The sequence below is a fragment of the Halichondria panicea genome, chromosome 2 (genome assembly GCF_963675165.1).
Source record: "Halichondria panicea chromosome 2, odHalPani1.1, whole genome shotgun sequence".
Classification (NCBI taxonomy): Eukaryota; Metazoa; Porifera; class Demospongiae; order Suberitida; family Halichondriidae; genus Halichondria; species Halichondria panicea.
In genome coordinates this window covers 5,880,372-5,906,900 of record NC_087378.1, presented here as the reverse complement: position 1 = coordinate 5,906,900, position 26,529 = coordinate 5,880,372, and the positions used below count along the sequence as shown (strand labels likewise).

Sequence of the window (26,529 nt, the reverse complement as noted above, 5' to 3'; positions counted from 1 at the left end):
CTGTGTCCAAAAGGGGGCTTGTTTGTTTGACCATCTTTTCCAATTAGACCCCTTATAATCACTCTGAAATTTAATGGAGCAAGAAGTGGAAATCCTTAGTGGAGGACCTCTTCATGAAAATAGAGGTGTAGTGGTTGTAATAATTATATATAGACCCGATTAAAAACTGCTTCTGCTCAGTCTCTGGAGGGTCGAGTGAGTGCTTTGGAGGACGAACAGGCGGCCAAGCCAACAGGACCTGAGCCCATACTAACCTGCGTGCAATGCCTCACTGAATACAAGCAGTCTGAAAATGCAGGTATACTTGTATAGCTAATGTAATGCTTTAATACGTACCTATGGTCGTCGTTTTAGAGGGAGGTTGCAAACACCACACTGGCACTTTAAAGTACGGGGGCTGGAAGGCCACATACACGTGTTGCAATGCGTCTGCTGGAGACCAAGACAAGGCCAGGACTCTTCTCGGCTGTACAAAGGGTAAACATCGCAGCCAGCACCATTTGGACTACCCCTACTCCCACTACTACTTTCATATGATGGACCTGGTGACTTGTGTGTGTGTGTGTGTGTGTGTGTGTGTGTGTGTGTGTGTGTGTGTGTGTGTGTGTGTGTGTGTGTGTGTGTGTGTGTGTGTGTGTGTGTGTGTGTGTGTGTGTGTGTGTGTGTGTGTGTGTGTGTGTGTGTGTGTGTGTGTGTGTGTGTGTGTGTGTGTGTGTGTGTGTGTGTGTGTGTGTGTGTGTGTGTGTGTGTGTGTGTGTGTGTGTGTGTGTGTGTGTGTGTGTGTGTGTGTGTGTGTGTGTGTGTGTGTGTGTGTGTGTGTGTGTGTGTGTGTGTGTGTGTGTGTGTGTGTGTGTGTGTGTGTGTGTGTGTGTGTGTGTGTGTGTGTGTGTGTGTGTGTGTGTGTGTGTGTGTGTGTGTGTGTGTGTGTGTGTGTGTGTGTGTGTGTGTGTGTGTGTGTGTGCGTGCGTGACGGTGTATGTGTGCGTGCGTTTCATTATAGATAGATAGAAGAGGAAGAGGGATTGGTAGCAAAATTACCCTCAAGTAACATCTGCTTTACCCACGGTTTAATACAGGGCTGTGTCAAGAAGCCAAAGCTGTAGATGGGCGTGGTTTGGCTAGCCAAGCTGATGGCCTATTTCTATACACAGTGCATATAAACCACAAGCAAATAATAAATAATTATGCTCAGTCAAATCTATTTTAGCTAGCGGTGCAGCTGTGCAGTTTCACAACTTCAGGGTTCTCCCTAAAGCGTGTTAGAGTGGCGCAGCGCCACTCTGAGGCAGCTATCAGCAGCTAGCTCATAGCTAGCTAGCTATACTAAACTCAGCTGCTAGCTACTAGCTGCTTCAATTGAAGAGCCCAGTAATAATTATTCCGAGCAAAGCGAAGCTCTAATCGGGTCACATTGAGATTTTGGAGAAAAAAACGACGACGACATCGGACACAATCGAACTAGTGGCTCTCACTGCTGCAGACTGTAACGGTTCGACTTCAAAGTTGGAGGACGTGTTAGTGATTGTACGGACAGGACACTTGAGCTCCATTCTACAGCTCAGAAGGCCCTTTTTCAAGCGGTTATTAAATTGACGATTCGTGACATTTCTATCATTACCTACAATCATTCTAGCTCTGCCCAGCTACCTCTGACACACACCCAACATTATCTGATCAGAGTGATGAATATGCGTAGCGAGGTTGCACCCTAGTGTATCCCTAGTTATATTTTGTAGGTGGGGCTACTTACACCACGTGGCAGATTATTAATAGATCGAGAAGCAGACAAAGCTTCTGTCACTGTTCTCTTTCCAAGTTTAAGCTGCAGGTTTTCACTAGGGAAGCACCCCCTAAACTCCTCAGAAGATGAACTTCAGTGCCCAGAAGACCATGATGCCATGCTAAACAAGATTCAAAAATAGATTGTTGACAGTTATCATGAAATGCATTAGGAGTGATTTTTGATCTTTTTTGGCTCCACACGCTGCACAACGCTACTCTGACAAAACTTTCTGGGGAGAACCCTGAACTTACTACAAACACTTATCAGCCACTTACAGCGCCACTATATTTGTGGCGCGTGTAGTCCCACTAAAACGAAACAACGGGAAACGAAGGGCAATAATGAGCTAGGTTGGGTTAGGGTTAGGGACAGAGTTAGATGCCACGCCCATTATTGGCTACTGTTTCGTTTTAGTGGGACAACAGGCGTGGTCAACACAGCTCTGTCTAGTTCCGTGAGACTAGTTACAACCAGCACGCTTACACGTTTAACAATAGAAGACCAGCAGTATGCTTATAACTCTACTGGAATATCCCTTTTTACTGGGTGTGGTCAGTCATTAGCAAGCACTACACGTGGCTCACAGACTGGGCATGTTATAAATTGCTGAAAAAGATGATGTCTCGAGGAAACACAACTTTCTTATTTACGGAAAAATAGCCTCAGGGCGTAATGTGAATAGTTTTCGAGGCTTTACTGCAGATTCAATGTAAAATCATCACTTGCACTGCTTCCGTTACCAATCCCTCTTCCTCTTCTATCTATGGTTTTATTGATGCACATACAATTTACCCAGTAAAGAATTTTTGTATGCACTAAGTTTTGTGTATTTGATCTAATTTGCTGTGTGTGGCAGTCAAAAGGTGCTCGTGAGCTGTGGCTGACAATGGATGTGAGAGACTTAGTCACGGACAGTTGCGAATGGGCTGAAGTGAGTGAACATAATTACTATAATTATAAGCACAACTCTGTTAACAATTCTTAGCATTTTATATAATAGCCATGGTTCTTTCCCTGGATAATAAGGTTATGGTCAACCGTTCGCTCATTAATTATTCAGATCTAGTGACCGCTAGAATGAGCTGGAGGTCCAGCTTAAACGCAGTAGTCATCATTTCATTGTTCAAATAGACAGTTTTACTAGATAGTTTATGTACAGTGTACTGTAGCTTCACTATATTATGCAGGGCGGCTCGAAGAGATATTAAAACAAATTTACTGAAAGCTTACAGAAGGCTGTTTTCCTTGTGCCATTTTAAATACATATTCTTATTTTGTTAGAAGAAAACGCTTCGAGCTGCCCTCCGGAATGGTAATTAAGAAACATCGTATAAGAGCAAGAACACAGAGCTAAAAGTGTTTTTGAGAGTTTAATTTGACTACTAGTTTGTGCAATCATGGTTTCACAAAAATCATTATACTTATGATTATTTATGGGCAAAAGGTTTACCATAACATTGTAAACAGTGCTGCTATCAGTACAGTACCTGATTAACCAGGTTTTACGGGTTTCATTCACTAAGAGCTACCATTACTTTCCTTTTTAAGGTTGGGATTTCTGCAGAGGGAAAGGTGTTTGTGGTGGTGGGGTCAACTCGAGTACAGCCAGTGGCGTGTGCTGAGTGGAGCATGGCTGAGCTACGGCAGGTCAAGGTGGGACACACCTCTAGTATACCCCTATTATCCCCCTCCCCCCATAGCGAATGATGGTGGTTGATCATGTGGACCCTGCTGGTTGGAGCTGCAAAACTGAATTACATACAGAGGCCCAGATCGCTAAAAGTACATTATATTACAGAGCCTCTAATGAGTGCACAACGACTTTGTGTGTAGGCTGTCCATTGTTTGGATGTTAGTTTAATGCCATTAAGGTGACATAATTATTTTCGCGTGTATTAATTTCTGCTATTTCTGCGAATGAGAGCCAAAATGTGTACTCGTGGAAAATGCAATGAAATCACTTGTGAGTAATTAGAAACGTTATGAATAACAAAACAACTTGAGCAGAATTTAATACCAGCAAAATAAGCTAAACAGTGAAATCGCAGACAAATCTACCTGTGAAAATATGTCACCTTAAGGTATTGTACATGTACCGTATATAGGTGATTTACTGAGATTGTAGGAGATTTGCTACACACACTGAGTTTTACCAAACCTACTGCACCTCCCCCCCCCCCACACACACACACACATTAGCCATCACTGTGTCTTTGAAAGCAGCAAGCAATAAGAGTGCATTAGTAAAGAGACTGCAACTGGTGCTCTCGGGAGAGACCTTTAGACCAGGCTCAATTGAGACAGTGTCAGACCCTAGTTCCCCGGCAACAAGGCGTGATAACTCCATGGAGAGTGAGACGGTGAAAGAGGGTCCAGTGTTAGACCCAGGGCAGGACTACTCAAAAGGCAGGAAGAACGACTATCCTTCTGTCACCAATGACGAGTGAGTGAGGTGCTTACATTGTTATAGTTTTGTCAGTACAGTATATTCAAACAGATTCTGTGAGCTCAAATTTTTGGGCGATTTTAGTCAGTACAAGGTGCACAGTGTTGCAATTAAATGTAGCTGTTTCTACAGTGGCACAATTAATTTTTATAACTCTTGTAGCACTTACACAGTTTTATTATGTATACACGTACATGTACTTGTGTATATATATGTAATACAATTATTGCAGCATGTTTGCTCTGGAGCTGAAGCAAAGTGCCCCAGTAACTGTGAACTCCAGCAACAGAACAGCCATCGGTAAGTCTCCCATGAGCAATGTGTCACACTGGTGTGCTGTACTCCACAGGGAAGTGGAACAATCTGTTTACAATGGGCATCAGACTCAGTAATGGGCTGCCAGATTCAGTGGTTATCACACAAGTCTATGGAGAGTATTTAAACAAAGGTGAGTGTGCATGTACATAAACGTGCCGAGGTCTAGTATCATGGTAGTTTTACCTCTCAGATGGGCAGTGGACACGCTGTGAGGACCTGTGGATTAAGCCTGCTGAGGGAGAGCGGTTTCTTGAGACTGTGGACTTACTGGTAGATGCAGCCGCCCCACTGTCGATGGTTTTCAAACTGGCCATTGCCATAGACGGTGAGTGGAGCAGCTCCTTCAATGCTCTCTACTAGTTTGTGTACAGGTCCTGAACCAGACAGCTGGGCCTCCAGGGAGCGTGCGCATCACTCCCTGCCACAGCCGCTTCACTTCAGGGTGACCTGTGTGGACGAGCTAGGCAGGAGAGCGTCTCTCAGGTTGGAGCAGGTTCGCTCGTAAGTACGAACTAAAAACAGCTATTAAGTAGCATATTCTATAGGGCAATTGCCCATTGAGCTTTCCGACATATGAGTTACGCGCGAAGAACTGGGCCAAAGGCAAACCGCTGCTATTTTATCTGTGTGCCGATGATGTTGACTCTTTCACAAGAAGTGACGTATCCATCTACTATGTAAGCCCCACCTCTTTTACAGATTGTGTAGCTGTTTTTGATTTCCTGTAGGATGACAATGGCATGATGGTCTACCGACCAGCACCAAATGATCAGGGCAGCACTTCGTTCTTCCTGAGGGAGAGCAACTTGAACATGGCTGCATTTCAGTCACAGGTACGACATCACTGTCAGTTCTAGCCACTTTTGGGAGCCATGTTATACGCAACTGTACATTGTGCACTATTCTATGTCAATTAGTTATTATCATCTAATGGTCACTGTTAATACAGAGTTCCAGTGTGAAGGAGGTAGAGCTTACGGAGCTGAAGAAGGAAAACAAGGGCTCCAGTGTACAAGCCTTCGCTTTGGTGGATGACGGCATCACCTGTGGGATCAAGGTATATGCAATACTCTGCACTAGCCCTGACTTCACAGTATCGGTATCTGCAGGTGGTCATAGTGACACCCACCTCCAAGGCTGAGGCAGTGTACATGCTTCCCGCTGAAGACTGGTCTACAGTTACTCTAACTACTGGCTCTTCAGAGGTGAGTTTTTGATAGGATATCTTTGTACACACACAAACAACTGTTAATTTGGGTCTATAATATGTTCTTTCTTCAGGGGGTGGCTGTTAAGAGGGTTTCTACTGAATTAATTAGTGAATTAGTCATTTTGTTGTGCTTTGCAGGTGATGGTCAACAGCAGTTTCACTGTGAGCTGGAGTCTACCAAGAGCTTCCAAGAATGACAAAATAGGTTCATAATTATCTGTGTGATGTATGTGTCACTGTGTTACTACACCTCTCTGTAGGTTTGTACCCACTGTATGGCAAAACTGATGTCTCTAGGGCCACAAACAGACAGGCTGCGACACAGGGAGAGTGTCAGATCAAGGTAACTTACCCCCACTCCTCGGGTAGATCTCTATCTCACTTTGGAAACAGACTGATAGAATTGAAACCACGAAGCACACTGACCTTGTAGAATACTAGACATTTACATGTAAGCCGTCAAGTCTCCATTTAAGTGTACGTGTATATAATACATGTACATGACCATACAGTTACCACACACTCATGTCTTTATGCAGGCCCCTACTACTCCGGGAGAGTACGAGGTGCGCTACTACCCAGCGTGGCTGCAAGGTACCTACACTGGCTACAGACACAGCTCTTATGTTGCAGTAACTCACATCACTGTGGTACCAGCTAACTGAACTTACTACTGTTGTTAGCTTTGAAAAATGGTTGCTGCTTGCGTTTAATTCTAGTTGTTTTTGCTGAAACAAAATAGAAACGAGGTTAATTACATCACTGTTCTTTGTGCCCTGTTGGCTGCATACATGAGATGGGAGTATTATACTGCTTTTTTGCTTGACAGAAATATCAGTATAATCGTCCATTTATGTTGAGTTCGATCTTTATAAAGTTGTCACAACCTTATCATACTTCTTCATTGCCATTTATAATTGGTTAAGGTTAGGGTTAGGGTTAGATTACCATTGGATTCCTATCTACATAGCTCCACTCAGCATTTTTCCATGTAGAAGTCCCTGCCATACATTTTTACTTGTCAACCACATAACTTCCGGGGCCGAACTCAACGCAAATAGACTATGGTTAGTCTAATCCATTGTTAATTAGCTACCCGTCTCATTCCACACATGCACTTACACACACTCATATCTCTAGGCTCCTACTGCTCGGGGAGATTACGACACGTCTCTATATAATAATTTATAGAGGCATAAATTACTAATCATGGCTGCAAGGGATCTAGATCTGTCACCCGCAGTAGATTGCCCTCCGGACACATTACTCCGGAGCAGGGTGTATACCCCAGACACTTTGTTCCAGAGTAACTTGCCCCCCCCCCCCCCCGTTTTGTGTAAGGTATCCCCCCTAGAGTTTGTACACGTTACTCCGGAGTATCTTGCCCCCCCCCCCCTAGACACTTCCGTAGCGGAGTGCCCTAGCTCACTGATTGAAGCGGTACGTACTATGTTCTTCCTGCATTTAAGTCTTTGCTACCACAGGTGTAAATTAAGTCTTTGCTATACCACAGGTATATTTCGAGGGTATAAACTTTGCGGAAAGACTGTTGGAATGGTTTTCGCGGAATAGCAGCGTTTTGCAGCATGCATGCATGGCGATAATAAATTCATACGTACATGCTTAATCCACGAACATTTAGACCCTAGAAACCCGTTATACGGTACTCTCTGCATAGAAGTGTTCCAACCATTTCGTATTTTCCAGCACTAGGTCAGCACTATATGTTTTGTTGTATGCACATGCGTTGAGCACACTGCTCCAGAGTATATATTTTGTTCCGAGAGGGGGGGGGGGACAATCTACTTCGTGACATATCTAGATTAGGACTGTATTGTTGGAGAAAAGAAACTTGTACGTGGTTCGTGTGTGTAAATGTGCATCACAGGTACTATAGGATATACTCAAAACATGTTGCATTATATTTTGTTTAGCCTGCATGGGAGATTTGGTATGAGCTGCAAAATCCCGACAGAGTGGAAATATCCCAATCTTTTAAGTCCAGGGACAAAAGCTCAAACTATAGACCAATTCCCCTACTTTGCTCGATCTCAATGGTTCTGGACCTACAGGATAAGATATTTGTGTTTGGGTTTATTAGCTGCTTGAGACATGCATGCATGATTCATGTTTGCAGCAACGTTTGGCTTTCCTATTATATGTTGTAGAAAGATGCCAGCTTGACTTCTAAATACTTTTGATTGAGTACCTATAATTATAGCTCAAGTAGACTTCTTAAAAAAATGATCTGGCTGCATGCATGTGATGGTTTCAAAAGTACCTAACAGCTCTATGGTAATTGGTATCCATATAGTAATGGTCACATGCATAATAGTAATGGTCACCACTAGCTCACCTCTACACTCCCAGTATCTTCTGGGGTTCCACGAGGAAGTATCCTTGGGCCTGAATTATGCTTTTCCTGGTCTACAGTGATTTGCTCAATTCTCTAACTCAATATGACATGACACGTACTACATTCTCTCATCATATCAAATACCCCTCAGATAGAATTTATCATCGAACAAGTAGAGTCTTTTCTTCAATGACACCAAATGTGTATTTATACCAAGACCCACAAACAATGTGAAAAAATAATTGCTAGGATTGGCCGGGGGAAAGCACCAAAAACCATAGAAACAAGAAAGCGGACGAGTAGCATAACTCCAATTCGTTACAACATGATTCGCTGGTAGTTTTTCTATGATACAGTGGAACCCCTCTATAACGGACACCTTTGGGGAACAATGTTTTGGCCTTTATACAGAGGTGGTCTTTGTTGAGAGGTTGTTTTGTACACAAACTGTTCATTTGGGACCTGGGTGCCTGGCCGTTATATAGCAGCTGCTTTATTCGGAGGTGGTTGTTAACAGAGGTTCCATTGTAATTAAGCGGTTTTCTCGGCCAATCCTACTTCCCTATACATTGTATACATGCATGCATAGTCAATACAGACACAGTGATTTTGGATAATTATTTGTGGGGATCATTGTACCATGCATGTTGACATGCATATGGAAGTATTATGACATGTAATGAAAGTGCATGCAGTCTATAATTATAATCTCTTTTAAAATTTCTAATAGGTTTAATGTCAATTAATTGTGATGCTAATAAATTATAATAATAACAAAAATTATAGATCTACCTCAACACTGGGCTCGATTCAAGGCCGATTAAAATACGTATTTAATCGGCCTGGAATCGAGGCTACCTCAACACTAGCTGTATATATATACCGGTACATGCATATGAATGATGTTGTAACGGATTGGAGTTATGCTCTCGTCCGCTTTCTTGTTTCTATGCTTTTTGGTGCTTTCCCCCGAACAATCCTAGCAATTTTTCACATTGCAAATGTTTTTGTAGGTCTTGTTCCCAATGCTTTTTTTGGTCAAGTCGTCGAATAGAGATGTTGGAGTTAGTGGGCACAGGCAGCATGCTTAATTTGTAATTTGCAGTTATTCAGGTGTTATAGTGATGTTTAATAATACAGTTTTGTGAAGCAACTGATAAACTTTTCAGATAACAATGGATGGGTGTGACCTGCATGGTTACACCCATGTATATAACTAGATCTACATGATTGCACTGCACTGAGCATAGAACTGAAGAGGATGAAGCTAAACAGAGGGTCAATTTTGTTGGCCTCTTTGGTCATAGTCCTGTTTCTATTCACATGGATCATATTTCTTCCAAAAACAACTGTGACTGACTGCCTCAAACAGCTCCAAAAGTCTACCCTATTAAGCTCCTCAGGTAACTCTTGTCAGGTTTCATTAGAACCCCAGAATTCCAAGAAGTTTGCTTATTTGATTCAAACAGAGAGCTGTCTCAATGACTACCTTTCATCTCGTGAAGTTTTAGGAGACGCTGGGAGTTGTCAATGTAACGTACTGGTATTGAGTTTCAAGAGGGAATGTAACAATACTTCGCTGCCACACGTTCAGTACTTATTCGATCCTAGGACAACTTGGACTACTGGTAGAAATTTACTGTTTAAAACCATAATGGCCCAAAAACTGAATTATGTTTATTACACATTTCTGGATGATGATGTCGTTTTGAGATATGGTGATTTAAGAGAACAAGGAGCCAATCCTTGGAGAGACTACGAGAGATCTGTACTTGAAGTGCAACCACTTCTGGCTGTATCTTGGCATTTGACCGAAAGTATATTTCACAGATACTATTGGGGGTTTTGTAACTATCCTAACAACACAAAATTTCTTCCCCATGTATGGTTTGATGCCCTTTTCAATTCCTTTCACAGAAATGTGATCTGCCATCTTTTGCCTTACTACGAGGCCATGGACCATGTTAGTTGGTGGTTCTCTCAAGTCTATCTCGTAATAAAAACTGACCTAATGTTCCCCGGACAGGCATTACTTCATTTGGACGTGTTTGCAGACAACCCAGTGCACAGATTATACCCTAGAAGCTTGTACAGTACGGATGTAATTAAGCAGTTTGCTGAAAACCTTATGCAACAAGTGCCACAAGAATATCGAGAACTCTTAAAACCAAAGCTTCAGGATTGGGTGGATGATTATCACAGCAAAGAGTATGTTTTTCCGAACTACTGTGTTGACCTGCCTATCATTACTGACAATGTAATACCTTACGGTAATCACATATGTAAAGCATAGCATAGTCATAATGGAATGAATCAAATGAATCATGAAGTTACATGTATAATACAGATAACATTAGCATTAATCATAATTATTGAAGTAAGGCGGCAGGGCACGCATAGTCTGTGAACCATAATTCACCTAGTGTATATGATCTCGAGGGCAGCTTGAATGTCACCACCGGCTGCATCCAGAGCTTGAATGGACAGGGCATCGTCCAGTATACCCATAAAGTGCAGCTGCTCAAGCTGTACACAGGAGAGAGATATAGAGTGGGTATTATAATATGACAGCACATTTATCGCCTCTACACAGGGTCTCCTTTTTCTGTTCTTTATCACCATCGTTTAATTTTGGCGGAATAAAAAAAGAAATAGAGGTAGAGTTAAGAGCCTGTATCGCAAAGTCGCGTGAGGGTAGTAGAAGGGTGAAATGGGCATCCAGAGGTAGAGATACCCATGTAGAGATCTATGACTAATATAAAACGTTGTGTGGCTGCAAGCCCGACATGGCCATTATGGACTTTGAACTGGAAGTTTACAAGCTAGCTATACCTACCTAGCTACATGTAGACCTACTACTAGTCTAGGTTGTGTGTTTATGTTTTTCTTGTGTCTTTCTAAATGCTAATGTAGATCTCCTAAACTAACTTAATTAGTAATCATAGCAGATAGCTACTGCCACCAGAGCTGGCCACGCTGGTACCCAGTAGCTTGGTACCTTGGCAGTGTCTTAGTCTTATTAACTATTACTGCTTGGGAGAATACCTTACGTCACGATTGTGGGCCTACGCTCATAAAATCCTTGTGGATCACGCAATTTCCCAAACCAGGCCTTCCTTTTTTTTTACGTGTACGCCCGTTAATTTTTTTGCTGCCCCATTTCGTCTTTTGCTACCTTTTATTGATGGAGATACTGTATAGCTTATAATTTTCACTGTTTTCGTGGGTTAGCAATCCTACATATCGTCATTAGGATTATCTGCTACAGTATAGCTGGTACGTTATTTTCGAGATTTTCGAGGATTGACCTCAAACCTCGAAAATTTAGTGCCTGGATAACTTCCGGTATTGAAACCTCTCTACTGTAGGGGTGTGGTCATTTGAATCTCTATCCTCAAAAATTAAATCTGCAAAATATTTAGTTTGAGCAATCCGCAAACATTTAGTGCCTCGAAAATAACCCGCTATAGGGTATATATTAACGCGCAAATATTAAAGGGGTGGCCTGGGAATGCTTCCGGTTAGTGGTCAACCCACGAAATTTATTCAACGAAACGCTTTTAGAGGCCATTCCACGAAATTTAAGTGCCTCGAACATTTCTCGCTATACGGTACACAGCATCTATGATAAAAAGAAGGCCTGGGAACGAGACTAGCAAATTACAAAGTAGGCTATTGCTTGTTCAGAATGCCCTAGTGAAGCTATACACATACACAGCAATGAGTGCATGGTCTGTACGTACCTGTGCCCTATACTTCTCTTGTGGAGTCAACCTTCGTTCCACTTCACGCTACATTGATACAAGTAGGAGTTTTTAAGGTGCATTGTCTTAATCATGCATTCAGCCTGCATGTGGCCAGGTCAATACACCCCATGTAATCGTAAATACTACTAGCTACATGTAGAGGTTGGAGGCTTGTACGTTCACTCACACATGAATGGCCTCTACTACACATTGCACCCACAAACCTGAGAGTTAGAGGTTGTAGAGATATTGCCGACGGCAGAAGCGAGGGCTTGTTGTAGGATGTTGCTAGTGATGTTGTTCTGTCTGCTAATACTGCCAACTTGTTCCGACCTCCCACCGTTACTGCTTGCTTGGACTGGTTGAGTAGTAGGATGGCTTGGATAGGACGAAAGACTCGGGGGACCACTGTGTGTGTGTGGCATCATGAGCATATGAAAGCTGTATCAAAATCTACCCACATTACTGAAAGTATTTATACAGAGTACAATTGGTTTAATTAGCTTCATGTGAGAAAACTAAGTGCACTTCACAGTGCACTGAAAGCATTGCTGGCATAGTATACGTAATTTTATTTATTTATTTACTTCACTACACAATTTGAAGAGCCACCTGTTTGAGATGTCCAGGCTGGACAGAGGTGAGGGCTGAGGGGAACCACTCATGGCACCAGCCAGAGCTGAGGTTAGCAGGTCCTGTGTGATGGCTCCCCTGCTGTTCTGTCTCTGTGTACTAGGCTGTGACATTGAGGGTTGGTTGCCTTGAGCAGAAGTGGTCACCTGTGCCTGACGCTGATGGGCGTGAATTGCTTGAGAGTGCTCAAACATCTGCACAGCAAATATTGATGTATGCAGAGTTGTTTGTGTACATACTATAAGTAAGTACAGCAAGGATCCCTCTATGACTACCGATGAGGAAAAGCGAACTAAACATATAAAGGTGTTCTCAAATAAACTGCTCTTTAATACACAAAGACCACCTCTGTAAAATGGCCCAAACCCAAATTTCAATTATACATAGCCACCTCTTCTTGCTGAGCCATTCTTATTTGTTCCTCTCGTCCATCGTCCATGTTTTCCTGCCCCACCCCATCTGTACCCTCGCCATCTGCCCCATCCACACCCTCGCCACTCGTGTCAAAGTTCTGATAAACACGCAGCATGTTCTCCATCAATGCAGCCATGTGAGGATTCTCTCTAAGGTACCTAAATTTGTGTGTGTGTGGGGAGGGGGAGGAGGATTAACAGTCTGTGTCACTCCATACTGTATGTACTTCACTAATACATGACAACATCATGTATGCAGGCTTCACTCACTCTTCAATGGTGTCTGGATCAGAGAGACTAGCCAGTAGCGCCGGACTAGTAAGAGCATCTGCAGAGGGAGAGGTATGCGTAATCCATATAACATTGAGTGCTAATACCCCCCCTCCCCCCCCCCCCCACTCGCCGGTCAGAGCTTGGTTGCCTTCAAGAGGAGTTCCAACAAGCATGGCTTGTAGCAACGAAGGGTTGCTTAATATGCGGCCAATCTAGTAAGTGAGAGATTATCATTATTATAATGCATCAGACAGAGTATTCTGTACTGAGAGCTGACAAAATTCTCATATAATTATGAAGTGCATGCATACAATGCAGGAACATGCCCACCACTGTAAGCATTCGCCTATTGGTGATCAGAGAGTTGAAGCTGGAGCTGTGCTCTTGCACTTCTGGTAGGGGAGCTGCATTAAAGACTTATAATTATAGTGAAAAGAGAACCACTATAAAGTATAGCCAATTCCATACCTGAGGCTTTGGTGACTTTTCTTGTGTAGAATATCGTACAACTATTAGTAATTTTGTAGTAGGATATCGAGTTATTCAACTTGAGGACCCGGCCATTGAATATCAAGGCTGTGTGCATGCGTATGTGCGTGAACGAGGATATGTGTTTGCCTGAATATGTAGTTAACGCAATAATATCAATAATAAGTATATATTAAGTTAAATAAGCTCACTGAACACGTCCAGAGGAATGGCCAAAGTCCTGGAAGCAGTCTCTCTCAGTTCCTTCACTGTCAAGCCCTCCCATGTCTCGATTGGAAGTTCTTTTCTTTCTTTGTCCCTCAATTGCTTCAAATAAACAAGGGACATTTTCAGCTAGTCAGTTACTGTACAGAGGAGACAGTAGAATAACTGAGATATTTGTATCTATATCTATTATCTTGGAATTGGAGAGGTATAAATCGCCAAGTGACATCGCTTACTTTGGCGACCTTTACCAGCTACAAGGCAGTTTGTACCTTTGACCAGGGCCCAGTGCAGGGCAGCATGGCTCCAGTAGATGAAAAGGAAGTGCAGCCCGAGAGTCCTAACTCGCTGTGGGTTGGCTTGAGATGGCTAAACAACATTGTACGAAGCTTGATACTGAATTCTGACTATCTGTTTCTCTGTGGGAGCTTGCTTATCCTCCTAGAGGCTGCAGTGCTGGTGGCCATCATATCCTATGTCCCATGTGAGCTTAGCCTAGCTGGAGAGAAGTCTAAATACTACTATACGACAGGACTGGTCGTACGCAAATTTACGACAGTCTAGTTCCTTGCCATAGTATTAGCAAGACATGTAGACGTATCTACCTGGGTGAGGGTATAAACTTATTCGTTTTAAACAATGTAACCTTGTGCCCTAAAGTGGTAAATATGATTTGTGTGCACAGACACTGAGATTGATTGGACAGCGTACATGCAAGAGGTGGAGGGTGTTATCAACGGGACTTTTGACTACACCCTCCTCAAAGGAGACACTGGACCACTAGTGTGAGTGTTGAATATTGGGTAATGGCCGTCCCTGTAAAATCAGGCCAGGCACCCTCCAAAGGAACAGTCTGTGTACTAAACAACCCCCTAATAAAAGGCCACCGTATACGCACCAAACCTTATTCCCAAAATGTGTCTGTCATAAAAGAGTAAAATTATGGTGTAATCAACAAATAGCCAGTGAACATTTAGATGGGCCCCGTACCAAAAACTGGACCCGAAAGTGACCCTCAGAAAGTCATACCCACGCATAATGGTGAACTACCCTCACCCACACAATATAACCAGAGAAACTAACCGTCATACCCACACCTAACAATGCTATACATTAATGGTATTAATTTTACTGTACCAACACACACTTGTACACTAGACACTTCAATTGAATTTTCTGAGGGTTTAGTTCCTCGTGTGGGTATGAGAGTCACTTTCTGCACTGTCAGCATTTTTAGCACGACCATCTAACTTTTCACTGGCTAATTTTGTCGTTGATTACACACTTACGATGTGCAATCTGATTTTTACAACTAGTTACTGTATAGCGGGTAATTTTCGTTGGTGCAAAGTTTCGTATGAACTACCATTTAAATATACAGCTCAGGATAGTGACGTTGAATCGAATAATTTCGTAGTTTAAATTTTCGTATGATGCTCTTCGATACGAAATATATAAAAATGTCCACCATACAAAATTACGTACCTATTTCCCTGCGATAACAGCTAGTTATGCTTATTAGCCAACCTATGAGGCCATTGAAGGCAAGACCCACTGTAGTCAATGAAGTATCATCTCTCCCATGCAGTTATCCGGCAGGCTTTGTGTACATCTACACTGGGCTGTACTATCTGACCAGCCACGGGTCAGACATATCCCTGGCTCAGTGGGTGTTTGCTGGGCTGTATCTTGCCAACCTGACTACAGTTCTCCTCATATACCTTCAGTTGAATAAGACCCAGCACTATCCCCCGTACATGCTAGCGTTCCTAGGATGTACAGCTTATAGGATCCATTCCATCTTTGTTTTGAGGCTCTTCAACGACCCTGTGGCTATGTTCTTGCTATATGTGGCCGTCCTCATGTTCATTAACCACTCGTGGACTATTGGATGTGCTGTGTTTAGGTGGGTGTGTCATGTACTGGTCAGTTCATAACCAATCTATATAGTAATACATGTAAGTGATCAAACTAAGCCGGCATAAATCCTTTATGTACTGCTGCACATAATTACTGTGTGCCCTCTCTACATGTATGTGCTGTAATTATTTAAATTCATGCTAACAGCCTGGCTGTCTCAGTGAAAATGAACGTGCTCCTGTTCTCCCCTGGACTGTTGGTCCTGCTCCTCCTCACTGGGGGCTGGAGGGGGACACTCCCTCGGCTGTCCCTCTGTGCCCTCATTCAGCTGGCCCTCGGTGCACCCTTCCTAGCAGAGAACCCAGTGGGGTATATCCAGAGGGCATTTGATTTAGGTAGACAGTTTATGTATCAGTGGACTGTGAACTGGCGATGTGTACCTGAGTGGCTGTTTTTGAACCGAGGATTTCATTTGGTACTGCTGGTACTGCATCTTTGTGTCTTGGTAGCCTTTCTCAGCAAACACTGGACCAGGTTAAAATTAATACCTTCTGTTATAATAATTATAAGTGTAGACAACGGTGCCTTTATAGTGTTATTACTGATGTGTTATTGCTGAAGGTTAAAGTATTTGCATTCGTTGGTGGTTTGTTCCATAGGTTTTATGGTGGATTCAAGGCATTGTTGCAATGGTCACCCTCTCAAGGGAAAAGGCTCACCTGCCCAGGTAGGTAGTCAAGGGGTACACATTTTGGTACACAAACCATTCCGTATTGTCTGTTTATTCTTCTGCAGACATAGCTTGGGTACTGTTCTCCTCCAACTTTGTAGGGTTGTGTTTCTCACGTTCACTCCACTACCAGTTTTATGTGTGGTACTATCACAGCCTCCCGCTGTTGTTATGGGCAACCGACCTGCCAGCCAGCTTTAGGTAGGCGTAAACTAAAATCGTGTTGGTGCTGTAAGGTGATCCTTTCAGCTACACATTATTTAGCTATACATTGATAGTGGGGCCCCTTTATTACCGACACCTTTTAGTGAACAAAGGTTTTGGCTAATATTACAGAGGTGGTGATAAATTTTTGTTGATGAATATTTTTTACACAAATTTGGAATCCAGGTGCTTCGTCTTTCTTTAGGGATGACCATTAAGGACCATGCACAGTATATACTAATATTATACATGTAATCGCATTTTGTCCTATTATTCACTGTGATTCGTACAGTGATTAATCGCGTATCAGTAATTGCACGTCGTCAAGGCAGTAATTGCACGTCGTTAATGACGACGTGCAATTACTGCCTTGACGACCGCACGTTCGAATAACGGCCGCGGCTAATTTTTTTTACTGAATAACTGCAGCTAAAAATGTCCTTAAAACTGCATCACAAACGATTAACAATCAATAGTATGGCTACTCGTGCAATAAGGGATTAATAGCACTCATAACAAGCACTGGCAAGGTTAATAGCACTCGGCTACGCCTCGTGCAATTAGTATCCTTGCCATTGCTTGTTACTCGTGCTATTAATCCCATATTGCACTCTTAGCCATACTACTAATAGTCTAATTAGAGAGTTCTGTAATTTTGTTTTTGTTCATAATTATGCAGACTTTTTCTTCTGCTGACGATTGAGTACTGTTGGAATGTGTACCCCTCCACTGTGCTGTCCTCAGCGCTCCTGCATTCTGCACACATCTTCATTCTACTGGCCTTGTATCTAAGTCACAGAGAACCACCCTCTAAATTAGACAAGAAACAATGATTTTTGTGTAATAATAATTGTGCTCTCATGCTTACAATTTTGTAATCTCGGTTAAGAATCTGATTGGGGTGACAATTCATCAAAGATTCTCAAGTAGCTGCAAAAAAGGTGATTTATAGCCAATATGGTTTAACGATCATTACCTAACAAGTACTTGATTATTGCCAGAGATTCCATCAAAAATTGCTCTGTCTTTGCTCTCCTAAATGTCATGAGTATGTTTAGTAAATTTACAGCCTTCTTACATCAGGCAGCCGAGGTCACCAGTCAAGTAGTAAGTTGTATGTGCCACATTAATGAAAAACCAAACCAGTGGGCATTAATAAAGGGCTTTCTTTGATTCTGCAGTTGGCTCCTCAAGTGTCCAAACATGAGGACTTTGAAGCCCACTGGAGAGCAATCACAGACATCATGTCTATTGATAATGGTACGTCATATCGTTCGTTTATTGCCATCAGTACACGCGTAGACTTTGTGTATAAATTAGTGCACTATCCCATGCAGACGCAGACGTCACTATCAATTCGACAGGTGTGGGCACTCGACTCAATGAGATGATGGACATTCTCTGTCGGGAGGAGGAGGAGAGAAACCCACGTGACCCGGGAACCATGGTGAAGATTGTGTGTACCTAATGGCTATGTATTGTAATGTTCTTCACTGCAGGGCCCTTGCATGGAGTTTGTGCTGAGGCACAAGATTCTTGACACACTATACACAATGGGCAAGAGTGATGTGAGTTAGTATCTTTCCTGCTTTCTATGAAAAGCATTTTTCACTTACACAATGTACATTACATGTATTGGAGTGCTGTGTACTTTCTGTACACAGCACTCCAGTACCCTGCACAATACCCACCCACCCGTTGTGGTCCCCTAGACGATTATCCTATTTTGAATACACTCCTTCGTTACCCACCCTCCCCACACACACACACCCCAGTATCCTTCAGGGATGAGTCATCAAGTATTAGTGTTCTTCACGGTCACCCTGGGCCGCATTGAGAGGCCAATATTGCACCATGTCAGCATTCATCAGCCAATTCTGGTACGCTAACATCTGGCAAACTGTGAGGCAGCTACACTTTGTACTGTACATCCCTAAAAAGAGAATTTTGTTCAAAACAGACGGTCGCACAATTTCATTTGTGTACATGTATATAATACAAGAAAGCGAAGTATGTGCTTTGTACAGTAATCTTTAGGTTTGTGTTCATTTCCTCAGAAACAAGTGGACAACTGTGGACTCAAGCTCTCTAAAAAGTTGTCAGCTGATGAAGTCCAATTTATACAGACTCTGTGTGTAAGACTGCAGCGGGACTGTAAACTGGCAGACTTCTTCATCAAGGTGATACTGGCGTGCGTATTCATCTAACAGTATTCATCTGCTATCTTGTGTTGTACATTCCCAAATGTCTACTGTTGTTGGTATACAACAGTAGACGTGGTACATGTATTTTTTGGCTTCTGTTGTTACAATTATTTATAGTTAGGTGCTCATTGCTCGGTGTGCATTTAGATCACTTAATTTGTATATATTACATTCAAGAAATAATTCCCGTATCCGTGTAGGAAGAGGGCTCGAAGAAGCAGTTTGTGATAGCGGATGCCTTGCTGAGGCTAGTCCACAGTGAAGACAATGTGGTAGTCATGAAGGCCTACGAGTGTCTTCTCACCTGTGTCTCCCTGCAACACACTACCATTACCGAGGCATTGGCTGCTGGACAGTTGCCCGTGCACCTGGCCTCACAGCTACAATATCATGTGCAGCTCATTCCCACCAGCACACACATTGCCGTCGTTCTGGACTGTCAAGCTGGATGGGGGTGAGTGCATGGTGTGTAGGGTTGGACTGTTATAAGCGCATGTATGGGGGAGGGGGGGGGAGGAGACAATGTACGTGCATGTATGATTGAGTTTGCAGAATCTTTGTAAAAGTGTTGAGCACTGTGGTTCCTTATATGGGAAATGCTCATGCATTTAAGTAGTAAAACAGACCACAGTGTGTACACAAAATCCATATCCATATGAGGAACCTGTAACGCTCTATGCTTTTACTGGTGTGTTGCAAAGATTCTGCTAATTCTAGTACAGTACTATATTTACATGTACATGTATAAATGCACATTCAGCTGGACTTCCAGCTCATTCTAGCTGCTCACAATCATATCTAGCTCATGAATAATTAATGAGCCAGCAGTAACCTTTAACTGATCAATGCTGTACGTCCCCTACCCAGCATTGACTATGCTACCAGAAGACACACTGTTGACCACTCCCCTGCTACCCACGGCTTGTGGCACGTCGAGGCCTTTCTCTCCTGGCTCGACTTTTGTGAACAAGTGAGCATCACTGTTGTGTGTCTTAGGTACTTACTGGGTTTTTGCGTAATTAAGTACAGTATGACATACTTCATTGTGGCCTGTTTCAACTAAACTTCTGGTTTTCTTTTATTATAATAATTATGCTCATGCATATAAATAAATACACCAGTCATGTAAGTGTAGAAACTTGTACATATATTACGCTTAATACGTAGAAATATCCCATTTAGAGTACTCAATCAGACAGTTCCATGTTCAGTAAAATGCCCCATCAGAATTCCTATAACTTATAGGGCTGTACTAAAACAGGTGGCCTGGCTCACGTGCTATAGAGACTTTGAGGCCCATGTTCATACATGTATATGTATATTGTAGAAGCGATCACAATAGATGTTTTTCACGGTATATTGAAATTTCTGCATAATCAAGGTTACATTGAATCTTCACCCCCCCCTTGCAGATAGTGGGTGTGTCCCAGGAGATTCTGGCTAATGTCGTGTGCTTCACCATCCACGAGATGCTTCTCAGTGTCTCCCTCCTCCACAGACTCATTAAACCGTGAGTCTGTTTTGTGTAGCGTATTATCTGCTGGTTTTTTTTTAATGTCATTTGTCATCTTGAAATAATTATGTATATGCATTATAATTATGACCAGGAGTACGTACCGTATTTACTTGATTAAACGCCCGTTTCGTTTAAACGCCCATGGTAAAAGCTCTGTCTTTGTCAATAAACGCCCATCTTAAATAATCGCCCATGTATGGGCGTGGCATTGTGGGTGGAGCTAAATTAGCACGTGGAACCAGTTGCAAGCGTGGCAGTATAGATGATGCAGAGAGATACCAACACAGAGGGAGAAACACCACTCCTATGACTTAAAGCTGAGAGCTGTGGCAGCAGCCAAAAAGAGCATAATAACTGCTGCTGTGCAAGAGTTTGGAGTAGACATAACAATAAACGCCCTTTTCGAATAAGCGTCCCTCTCGTTTAAACGCCCCCTTTACAGACTTCGATATGAAATGAACGCCCGGGCGTTTAATCAAGTAAATACGGTATATGAACTCCTGATAGGACTCATTCGATCGTAACTGTACAAGTGACAGCTATATTATATACCGTATAGCGCGAAATTTTCGAGGCACTTATATTTCGTGGATTAGCCTCTAAAAACCATTTCGTTGCACAATGTTCGCGGAATGGCTGCTTACCGGAAGCCACGCCTTTAAATCTTTGCATGATAGCAGGTAATTCTAATTAAAGAACACTTTTTGTGGACTTAATTTTCGTGTAGAATTCTAACCCACGAAATCCGCGAAAATTAAGCCCCTCGAAAATTTTGCGCTATACGGTATACACGTTCTGCATGTCCGGCCGGCCGGCCGGCCTGCACATGTTTTAATCCAACTATACTTACGTACATAATTATGTTGTCTGTTAAAGTACCTAGAAAGGGTGGTACACACACGCACGCACGCACGCACACACACACACACACACACACACACACACGCACACATACCAGGTCAGAGGAGAGCATTCTAGTGAGCACAGCTGTACTGGCCAAGTCTGTTCAAACACTCAATTGTAGGAAACTTTTGGAAGGTGCAATCTCCTTGCATGTACATGTATATGTATGATGTAAAACTGTCCTAAGCTGATGTGACTCTGCTATGTACAGAGTTTGTGGTGTTCATTTTGAGGGACCGCTGTGATCCGAGGGCCAAATCTGACAGCCCTCTACTGGTAGACATCCTGATCAGCAGGATTGACCACAATAACCATGAGGTGAGTTTTTGTAGCTCAAATCAGAATGAGCAGGTAGTAAACGACTCTTGACGTTGTTTTTATTATACATGTATGTTAGACGGGCGTATCATGTTTTTCGCTAGCGATAATGAATTAAATGAAAGTCTGCTACATACGAACTTAATTGAACGATTCTGCTGCGTAGTTTGAGCCTTCTTTGGAAGCTTACAAACACTCACAGACTACGTGTACGTGTTGGTATATGCATGCATATACACATGTAGTTCTAGATTTTTGCAGTAACATAATTACACAGACACCGTTTTGTACATCCATTTATTGTAATGTACTACATGTCTATTTTTCAGATTTGTCAAGTCACTTTGCAGCTGTTTGATGTTTTGTTGTCTTCTCCTCTATCGTGTGTTCTCCAAGAGCTCTTCCTCTCTCACTGGTCACCCGTAGTAACTCAGCCTACATGTAACTCCACACTTACATGTATCATGGCCAACACAAGCCCCACCAACTCCAATTCAATCGCCAGCTCCACAACTTACACTGACTCGACACCTGTCACAGCCCACACAAGCCCCTCTAAAACACCCTCCACACTCACATTTATTTCTGAGGAAAATCTCTCACCTGTCAAGAAAGAACTCGAGGAGCAAATGAAAGAATACTTATCTCTTCTGCCTGAGAGTCTGTTGTCTTGTGAGCAGGTCTCAGGAAGTCTGGGACTGGAGCAGTACCTTTTTGAAGCACATCAACAGGTATGCTACATGTATGTGTGTCAAGCTGAATGAACTTACATGTACAATGCATTATTTTAAGTTTAGTGATAATAAATTATGTTGGTGCAGTATAATACAAATGTACAATGTAGCTTATGTTTATGGTACATGTATTTTGTGGGGGAGCAAACATTTCTTACTGCTGCTTACTTACCGCTGCTTACTTACCGCTTACTGTTACATGCATGCGTTTTATGATCTCTGCAGGTAGCTCACTGCAGAGCAACAAGTGCCAGCCTGTCTGCTAGTACCCAAGATTCAACCTCCTCTTCAGAATCCCCCTCCTTCCCTCAGAGCCCTGCCCATCCCCTGGCTGAGGGCCCTTTTCTTACTGCGCTCCTCAACAAACTAGAGTGTCTCCTCGATCAGGTTAGATTAGCAAGTGTGTCAATCACTTTATTGTGCTAGTTATGCTGTATGTGCTCCTTCGATACTCCTACAGGTACATGTATACATATAGGAACAAATACGTACAACTGTACTTATACCACACTTACGTCACCACAAATTGATCTCATTGGTCAACAACTGTAGGATATATAGAATATTAGCATACAGCCCCAGGCATGCACAGTTTTTCAAGTTGTTTTTTAGTTTTTTCATTTGTTCAAGAAAGTAAGCAAAGAGAAAAGAGCCATGCTTGACGGTACTAAGACTCAAAGCGACGGCAGAAACACGGAAGGTGCTCTCCAACAAGATGGCTAAGCCTCCATGGGTCCATGGGCGCGGTTTAGATACATTTTATCCAATAAGAGCTTGCAACTCTAGTAAGGGACGTCGAATGGTCAACGCTTGGACCAAGGAAACTCTTGAGCATCTGTTGGAGTCAACATGTTGCTCAACTAGCTCTTTGACGGCTGCAAAATCCGGCATAGTCTTGTTCTTTTTTGCAGTCTGCATCGTGATTGAATTGTTGCTAGGGGGAGGTCCTTTTATAGTGCTGCGGTCACGTGGTATAAGTCAGATATGCCACACCTACTCGGAGGATATGCACCCTATATATCCTCCGCTACCGTGGTTACATACCCCTCGGCTCCGCCTCGGAGTAACCACCTCTTAGGTGTGGTATATCCTATACATGTACATGTACGTATGTGTCTATGTGGTACTGTTTCTCCTCCTAAAAATCGTATTGTGTGTGCAACACCTCTTGCAGTAGGTTGAGTGGCCATGTAAATGACACTAGAAGAATAAATGTTATACACATGCACTTTGAGGACAGAAAAGTACTGTACATGTGTTGTTTTTCTGTAGCCGTATGAAGCCAATCTGCTGCTGACCTCTGTACTCTCTCGACTAGCCTGTTTCTCTCACCCAATGATAGACTGGCTCTACTCAACTCACTCCAAGCACAGGGCCAGGAACGTATACTCAATACTCATAAAGGTATTATTTGCGTGTCTTCATGCACACTAGCCTTGAGACCAGGCCGATTAAAATACGGCCTAGTCTCTATTGCATGGGTGATAGTGCACATGCGTGAACTGAGTTACCCAGAATCGGGTAACTCGTTATACTTTAGTAAACCTTTGTCCTAAACTAGTTTGTTTACTAGTTTCTTTCCGTATTAATTTTATTGTCTCCTGTGAAGCTGTGGCTTATGCTCTCTATTGCGTTGTCGAGAAGACTTGCTGGCTAGCTGTGGCCCTCTATTGTGTTGTCGAGAAAGCTTGCACACTAGTCTGAAGCCAGAAGAAGCTCTCATTTGTACAGAAACCAAGTTCAAAATATCACGACCATCCAACCATCATAGAGGTAGATGAGAGCCTCTTTTGGTTTCAGACTAGTGTGCAAGCCTTCTCGACAACACCATAGAGGGCCACAGCTAGCTAGCTAGACTGTAAAGCTTCATATACATACATGTAGTCGATAGTACGTGAGCGTGTATGGACCACGCCTATGATTAATTACACATGCAATAGATACGTGCACAAATACTTGTGCGATCCTGCAAATCTTTCCATAATAATTATATGCTGACGAATACATGTAGGTTTCTGCACAATTACTTACATTATTACTTGTAGTGTAGTACATTCATGTTTAAACCCTAAGGCCTTTCTCTTTTCTCAGAATGTGACTTTGCTTCTATCTATTTAATTCTTAGCCATTGGGCTCCATAATTAATACAGAATTCCGGTCACTGTATATCCCCCCCCCCCCATCGGATGTTTTTTATCACACACACACATGCACATGCCCAGCTGAGCAGTGAGCTTCAGGCCAATGCTGAGAGGAGTCCTGGGTTGGTACTGAACATTGTGGAGGCCCGGAGGAGACTCAGTGGACTAGCAACCTCTGACCTCCTCAGCATGCCCCATAATGACCTGCTTGAGGGAGCCATTGTCTTGGAAGAGTTAACGAAGGTTTGTCCTTCGTTTGTAGACAGCTTACAGGTACATGTACATCAACATGCTGCAGTGGCCATGAGGTGTACATATAGTCCAGGGTGTCATACAGGATTTTGAAGTGGGGGGGAAAAGGGGGTCTAAAAGTCACCAGTAAAAACTGTTATTTCAATACCGTAGAAACTGGATTATTAGCGCATAGAGCTCCGTCTATAATGCAGCCATTTTCGAGCCCCACCCAGTAACCGGATGTCTCTGTGATGAGAGAGCTAGCTAGAAAATATGCCCAGAGAGTCCTTCCAGATGTATATCACCAGTTGTATAGCTACCATGCACCCCTAGCTAGCTCATAGATAAACTTCACTAATTTCCTTCGCATAATTGGAAAAGCACTTTATTTCGAGTACAACAAACCTTCAGTTAAGCATGCCCTTGAAATAGTCAAAGTAAGCGCTAATAATCCAGTTTCTATGGTAGCGTGTAACATCACCGGCTATGGAAAGGTTAATTAGATGGTCTTAGGTGAATTCTGAGGTTGCCTAAAGTTGCATATACTCAGTCATACGACTAGTACCTGAATGGAAAGTTCAGCCAGGGGGAGGGGGAATATCCCTGTCTGTAAAATTTAATCCCAAAGTCTTATGATTACTAAGGTGATCACTAGCCTCCTTTGCAGACGCTCATTTTTCTGTTTTTAGCCACAATAAGAAGAGGAACTGAAAGAACAAAGAAAGAAATAACAAAGAAAAAAGAGAACCTGACTTTGCTAAGTCGCGTGATCCCCCACTGATGACGTAGACAAATTTTAATGAGCATGGGCAATAACTTTCCTCCCACACAGTACTTGGAGCGCATTTACCAGGAAAATATCTGTACAGCAGTGTTGTATAGTTTTATGAACAGAAATCGTGAGACCTATAGTCAGTAGATCTAAGAGGAAGTATGAAAGACTACTACTGCTGTAATAAATGTACTCTAGTCAAGTGGGTTTGTTCTGAACTCGAGGAAAAAGCTGAGCTAAATTTAGCTCTAAATCTAGATCTTTATAGTCTTTACTAGGTAAGCCCTCGTCTGCGATGTCTCCAGACTTGATTCTGGCGTACTATCTATGATGCTACAGCTTTTATGTGAAAGTCTGCAATGCGTAGGCATGCTGTAGCTTTTTGCCATGCCAGGCTCCTCCGCCTAGCTAGTGACTGCCCACGCTCATTTACCACTAATGTCTACTGTTACATGACTTAGCAAGGCAGGCTCTCCTTTTTCATTGTTTCTTTGTGCCTCAAAATCGTCCGTATTTTATCTATTGACGAAGAACAGAAAAAGGAGGGCCTGTGAAGAAGGCTAGGTTTTCACTGGCAAGAAATTGGAGTAATGCAGTATTTAAGCTTCCCAATAGTTCAATTGTACATTTAAATGTACAACGCTCCATGGAATTAGTTAGTACATTCGTTAATTTAGTATGTTTTAAACTGTTACATATGTACATCGTTTTCAGGAGCTGTCATCAATCTTTTATGCTAAAGCGACCACGGCCCTGTTAATGCTACCTCCTCCCGATCTATGATTATTAAGTGAACTTGAGATTTTTAGCTTTCGTTTTATATCACAACTGCTCAGGATGCATTATTATAATATTATGTGTTTGATCATACCAAACAGTCATAGTAAATTGTAACGTATGTATACAGTGACATTATCAGGGGTTTCCCCTGGATACATAATTTGTTGCCAATTTAGCACCATGGTACATGTACATACTCACTAGTGATATTATTATATACTAGTGATGATACTATTGTGCATATTATAGGTCAGACTTGAAC

General features: G+C 42.5%; 4 protein-coding genes across 7 annotated transcripts; 3 read left to right on the top strand and 1 right to left on the bottom strand.

Moving 5' to 3' along the window:
- Positions 1 to 87: 87 nt before the first annotated feature.
- LOC135331333 (uncharacterized) lies at positions 88 to 6,589 on the top strand. Of its 2 annotated transcripts, none has more exons than XM_064526454.1 (18): positions 88 to 125; positions 181 to 298; positions 355 to 545; positions 2,640 to 2,714; positions 3,332 to 3,436; positions 3,484 to 3,565; positions 3,983 to 4,226; positions 4,462 to 4,529; positions 4,579 to 4,677; positions 4,738 to 4,872; positions 4,919 to 5,040; positions 5,093 to 5,224; positions 5,276 to 5,380; positions 5,497 to 5,604; positions 5,657 to 5,752; positions 5,896 to 5,962; positions 6,018 to 6,100; positions 6,297 to 6,589. In XM_064526454.1, exons 1-18 carry the CDS (start codon positions 114 to 116, stop codon positions 6,420 to 6,422), a joined length of 1,968 nt encoding a protein of 655 aa, XP_064382524.1. In that variant the 5' UTR covers positions 88 to 113; the 3' UTR covers positions 6,423 to 6,589. The 2 variants fall into 2 exon arrangements, with proteins under 2 accessions (XP_064382524.1, XP_064382526.1); XM_064526456.1 differs by having other exon boundaries at positions 6,018 to 6,208.
- A 3,825-nt stretch (positions 6,590 to 10,414) lies between these two features.
- LOC135332204 (ubiquitin-like protein 7) lies at positions 10,415 to 14,098 on the bottom strand. Of its 2 annotated transcripts, none has more exons than XM_064527571.1 (10): positions 13,859 to 14,098; positions 13,647 to 13,754; positions 13,509 to 13,594; positions 13,309 to 13,390; positions 13,176 to 13,233; positions 12,884 to 13,064; positions 12,472 to 12,686; positions 12,084 to 12,267; positions 11,857 to 11,904; positions 10,415 to 10,639 (listed from the first exon to the last, which is right to left on the bottom strand). In XM_064527571.1, the coding sequence occupies exons 1-10, from the start codon at positions 13,992 to 13,994 to the stop codon at positions 10,529 to 10,531; spliced, it is 1,209 nt and encodes a 402-aa protein (XP_064383641.1). In that variant the 5' UTR covers positions 13,995 to 14,098; the 3' UTR covers positions 10,415 to 10,528. The 2 variants fall into 2 exon arrangements, with proteins under 2 accessions (XP_064383641.1, XP_064383642.1); XM_064527572.1 differs by having other exon boundaries at positions 13,509 to 13,582; positions 13,859 to 14,097.
- A 10-nt stretch (positions 14,099 to 14,108) lies between these two features.
- On the top strand, positions 14,109 to 17,582 carry LOC135332203 (dol-P-Man:Man(5)GlcNAc(2)-PP-Dol alpha-1,3-mannosyltransferase-like). Of its 2 annotated transcripts, none has more exons than XM_064527569.1 (7): positions 14,109 to 14,355; positions 14,557 to 14,656; positions 15,460 to 15,777; positions 15,939 to 16,265; positions 16,391 to 16,458; positions 16,527 to 16,662; positions 17,345 to 17,582. In XM_064527569.1, exons 1-7 carry the CDS (start codon positions 14,172 to 14,174, stop codon positions 17,496 to 17,498), a joined length of 1,287 nt encoding a protein of 428 aa, XP_064383639.1. In that variant the 5' UTR covers positions 14,109 to 14,171; the 3' UTR covers positions 17,499 to 17,582. The 2 variants fall into 2 exon arrangements, with proteins under 2 accessions (XP_064383639.1, XP_064383640.1); XM_064527570.1 differs by having other exon boundaries at positions 14,345 to 14,480.
- Positions 17,583 to 17,612: 30 nt separating this feature from the next.
- Positions 17,613 to 26,445, top strand: LOC135332198 (FHF complex subunit HOOK interacting protein 2A-like). Its single transcript, XM_064527563.1, has 16 exons — positions 17,613 to 17,772; positions 17,847 to 17,925; positions 18,003 to 18,112; positions 18,165 to 18,233; positions 18,441 to 18,545; positions 18,723 to 18,845; positions 19,070 to 19,323; positions 19,737 to 19,839; positions 20,282 to 20,379; positions 21,344 to 21,423; positions 21,500 to 21,606; positions 21,936 to 22,337; positions 22,566 to 22,727; positions 23,613 to 23,744; positions 24,563 to 24,724; positions 26,202 to 26,445. The coding sequence occupies exons 1-16, from the start codon at positions 17,710 to 17,712 to the stop codon at positions 26,268 to 26,270; spliced, it is 2,118 nt and encodes a 705-aa protein (XP_064383633.1). The 5' UTR covers positions 17,613 to 17,709; the 3' UTR covers positions 26,271 to 26,445.
- The last annotated feature ends 84 nt before the right edge of the window (positions 26,446 to 26,529 follow it).

Bases quoted from the DNA above. Each gene is read 5' to 3' on its own strand.
- LOC135331333 (XM_064526454.1), top strand. The intron at 3,437-3,483 runs GTGGGACACACC...CTCCCCCCATAG, and splicing joins CTGAGCTACGGCAGGTCAAG to CGAATGATGGTGGTTGATCA. The intron at 4,678-4,737 runs GTGAGTGTGCAT...TTTACCTCTCAG, and splicing joins TGGAGAGTATTTAAACAAAG to ATGGGCAGTGGACACGCTGT.
- LOC135332204 (XM_064527571.1), bottom strand. From the start codon at position 13,994: ATGTCCCTTGTTTATTTGAAGCAATTGAGGGACAAAGAAAGAAAAGAA. The intron at 13,391-13,508 runs GTGGGCATGTTC...CTCACTTACTAG, and splicing joins ATAGGCGAATGCTTACAGTG to ATTGGCCGCATATTAAGCAA. The intron at 10,640-11,856 runs GTACGTACAGAC...TCCTGTGTACAG, and splicing joins AAGAGAAGTATAGGGCACAG to CTTGAGCAGCTGCACTTTAT.
- LOC135332203 (XM_064527569.1), top strand. From the start codon at position 14,172: ATGGCTCCAGTAGATGAAAAGGAAGTGCAGCCCGAGAGTCCTAACTCG. The intron at 16,459-16,526 runs GTAGGTAGTCAA...ATTCTTCTGCAG, and splicing joins GAAAAGGCTCACCTGCCCAG to ACATAGCTTGGGTACTGTTC. The intron at 16,663-17,344 runs GTAGGCGTAAAC...ATAATTATGCAG, and splicing joins GACCTGCCAGCCAGCTTTAG to ACTTTTTCTTCTGCTGACGA.
- LOC135332198 (XM_064527563.1), top strand. From the start codon at position 17,710: ATGAGTATGTTTAGTAAATTTACAGCCTTCTTACATCAGGCAGCCGAG. The intron at 18,234-18,440 runs GTGAGTTAGTAT...CACACACCCCAG, and splicing joins ACACAATGGGCAAGAGTGAT to TATCCTTCAGGGATGAGTCA. The intron at 19,324-19,736 runs GTGAGTGCATGG...TCCCCTACCCAG, and splicing joins GACTGTCAAGCTGGATGGGG to CATTGACTATGCTACCAGAA.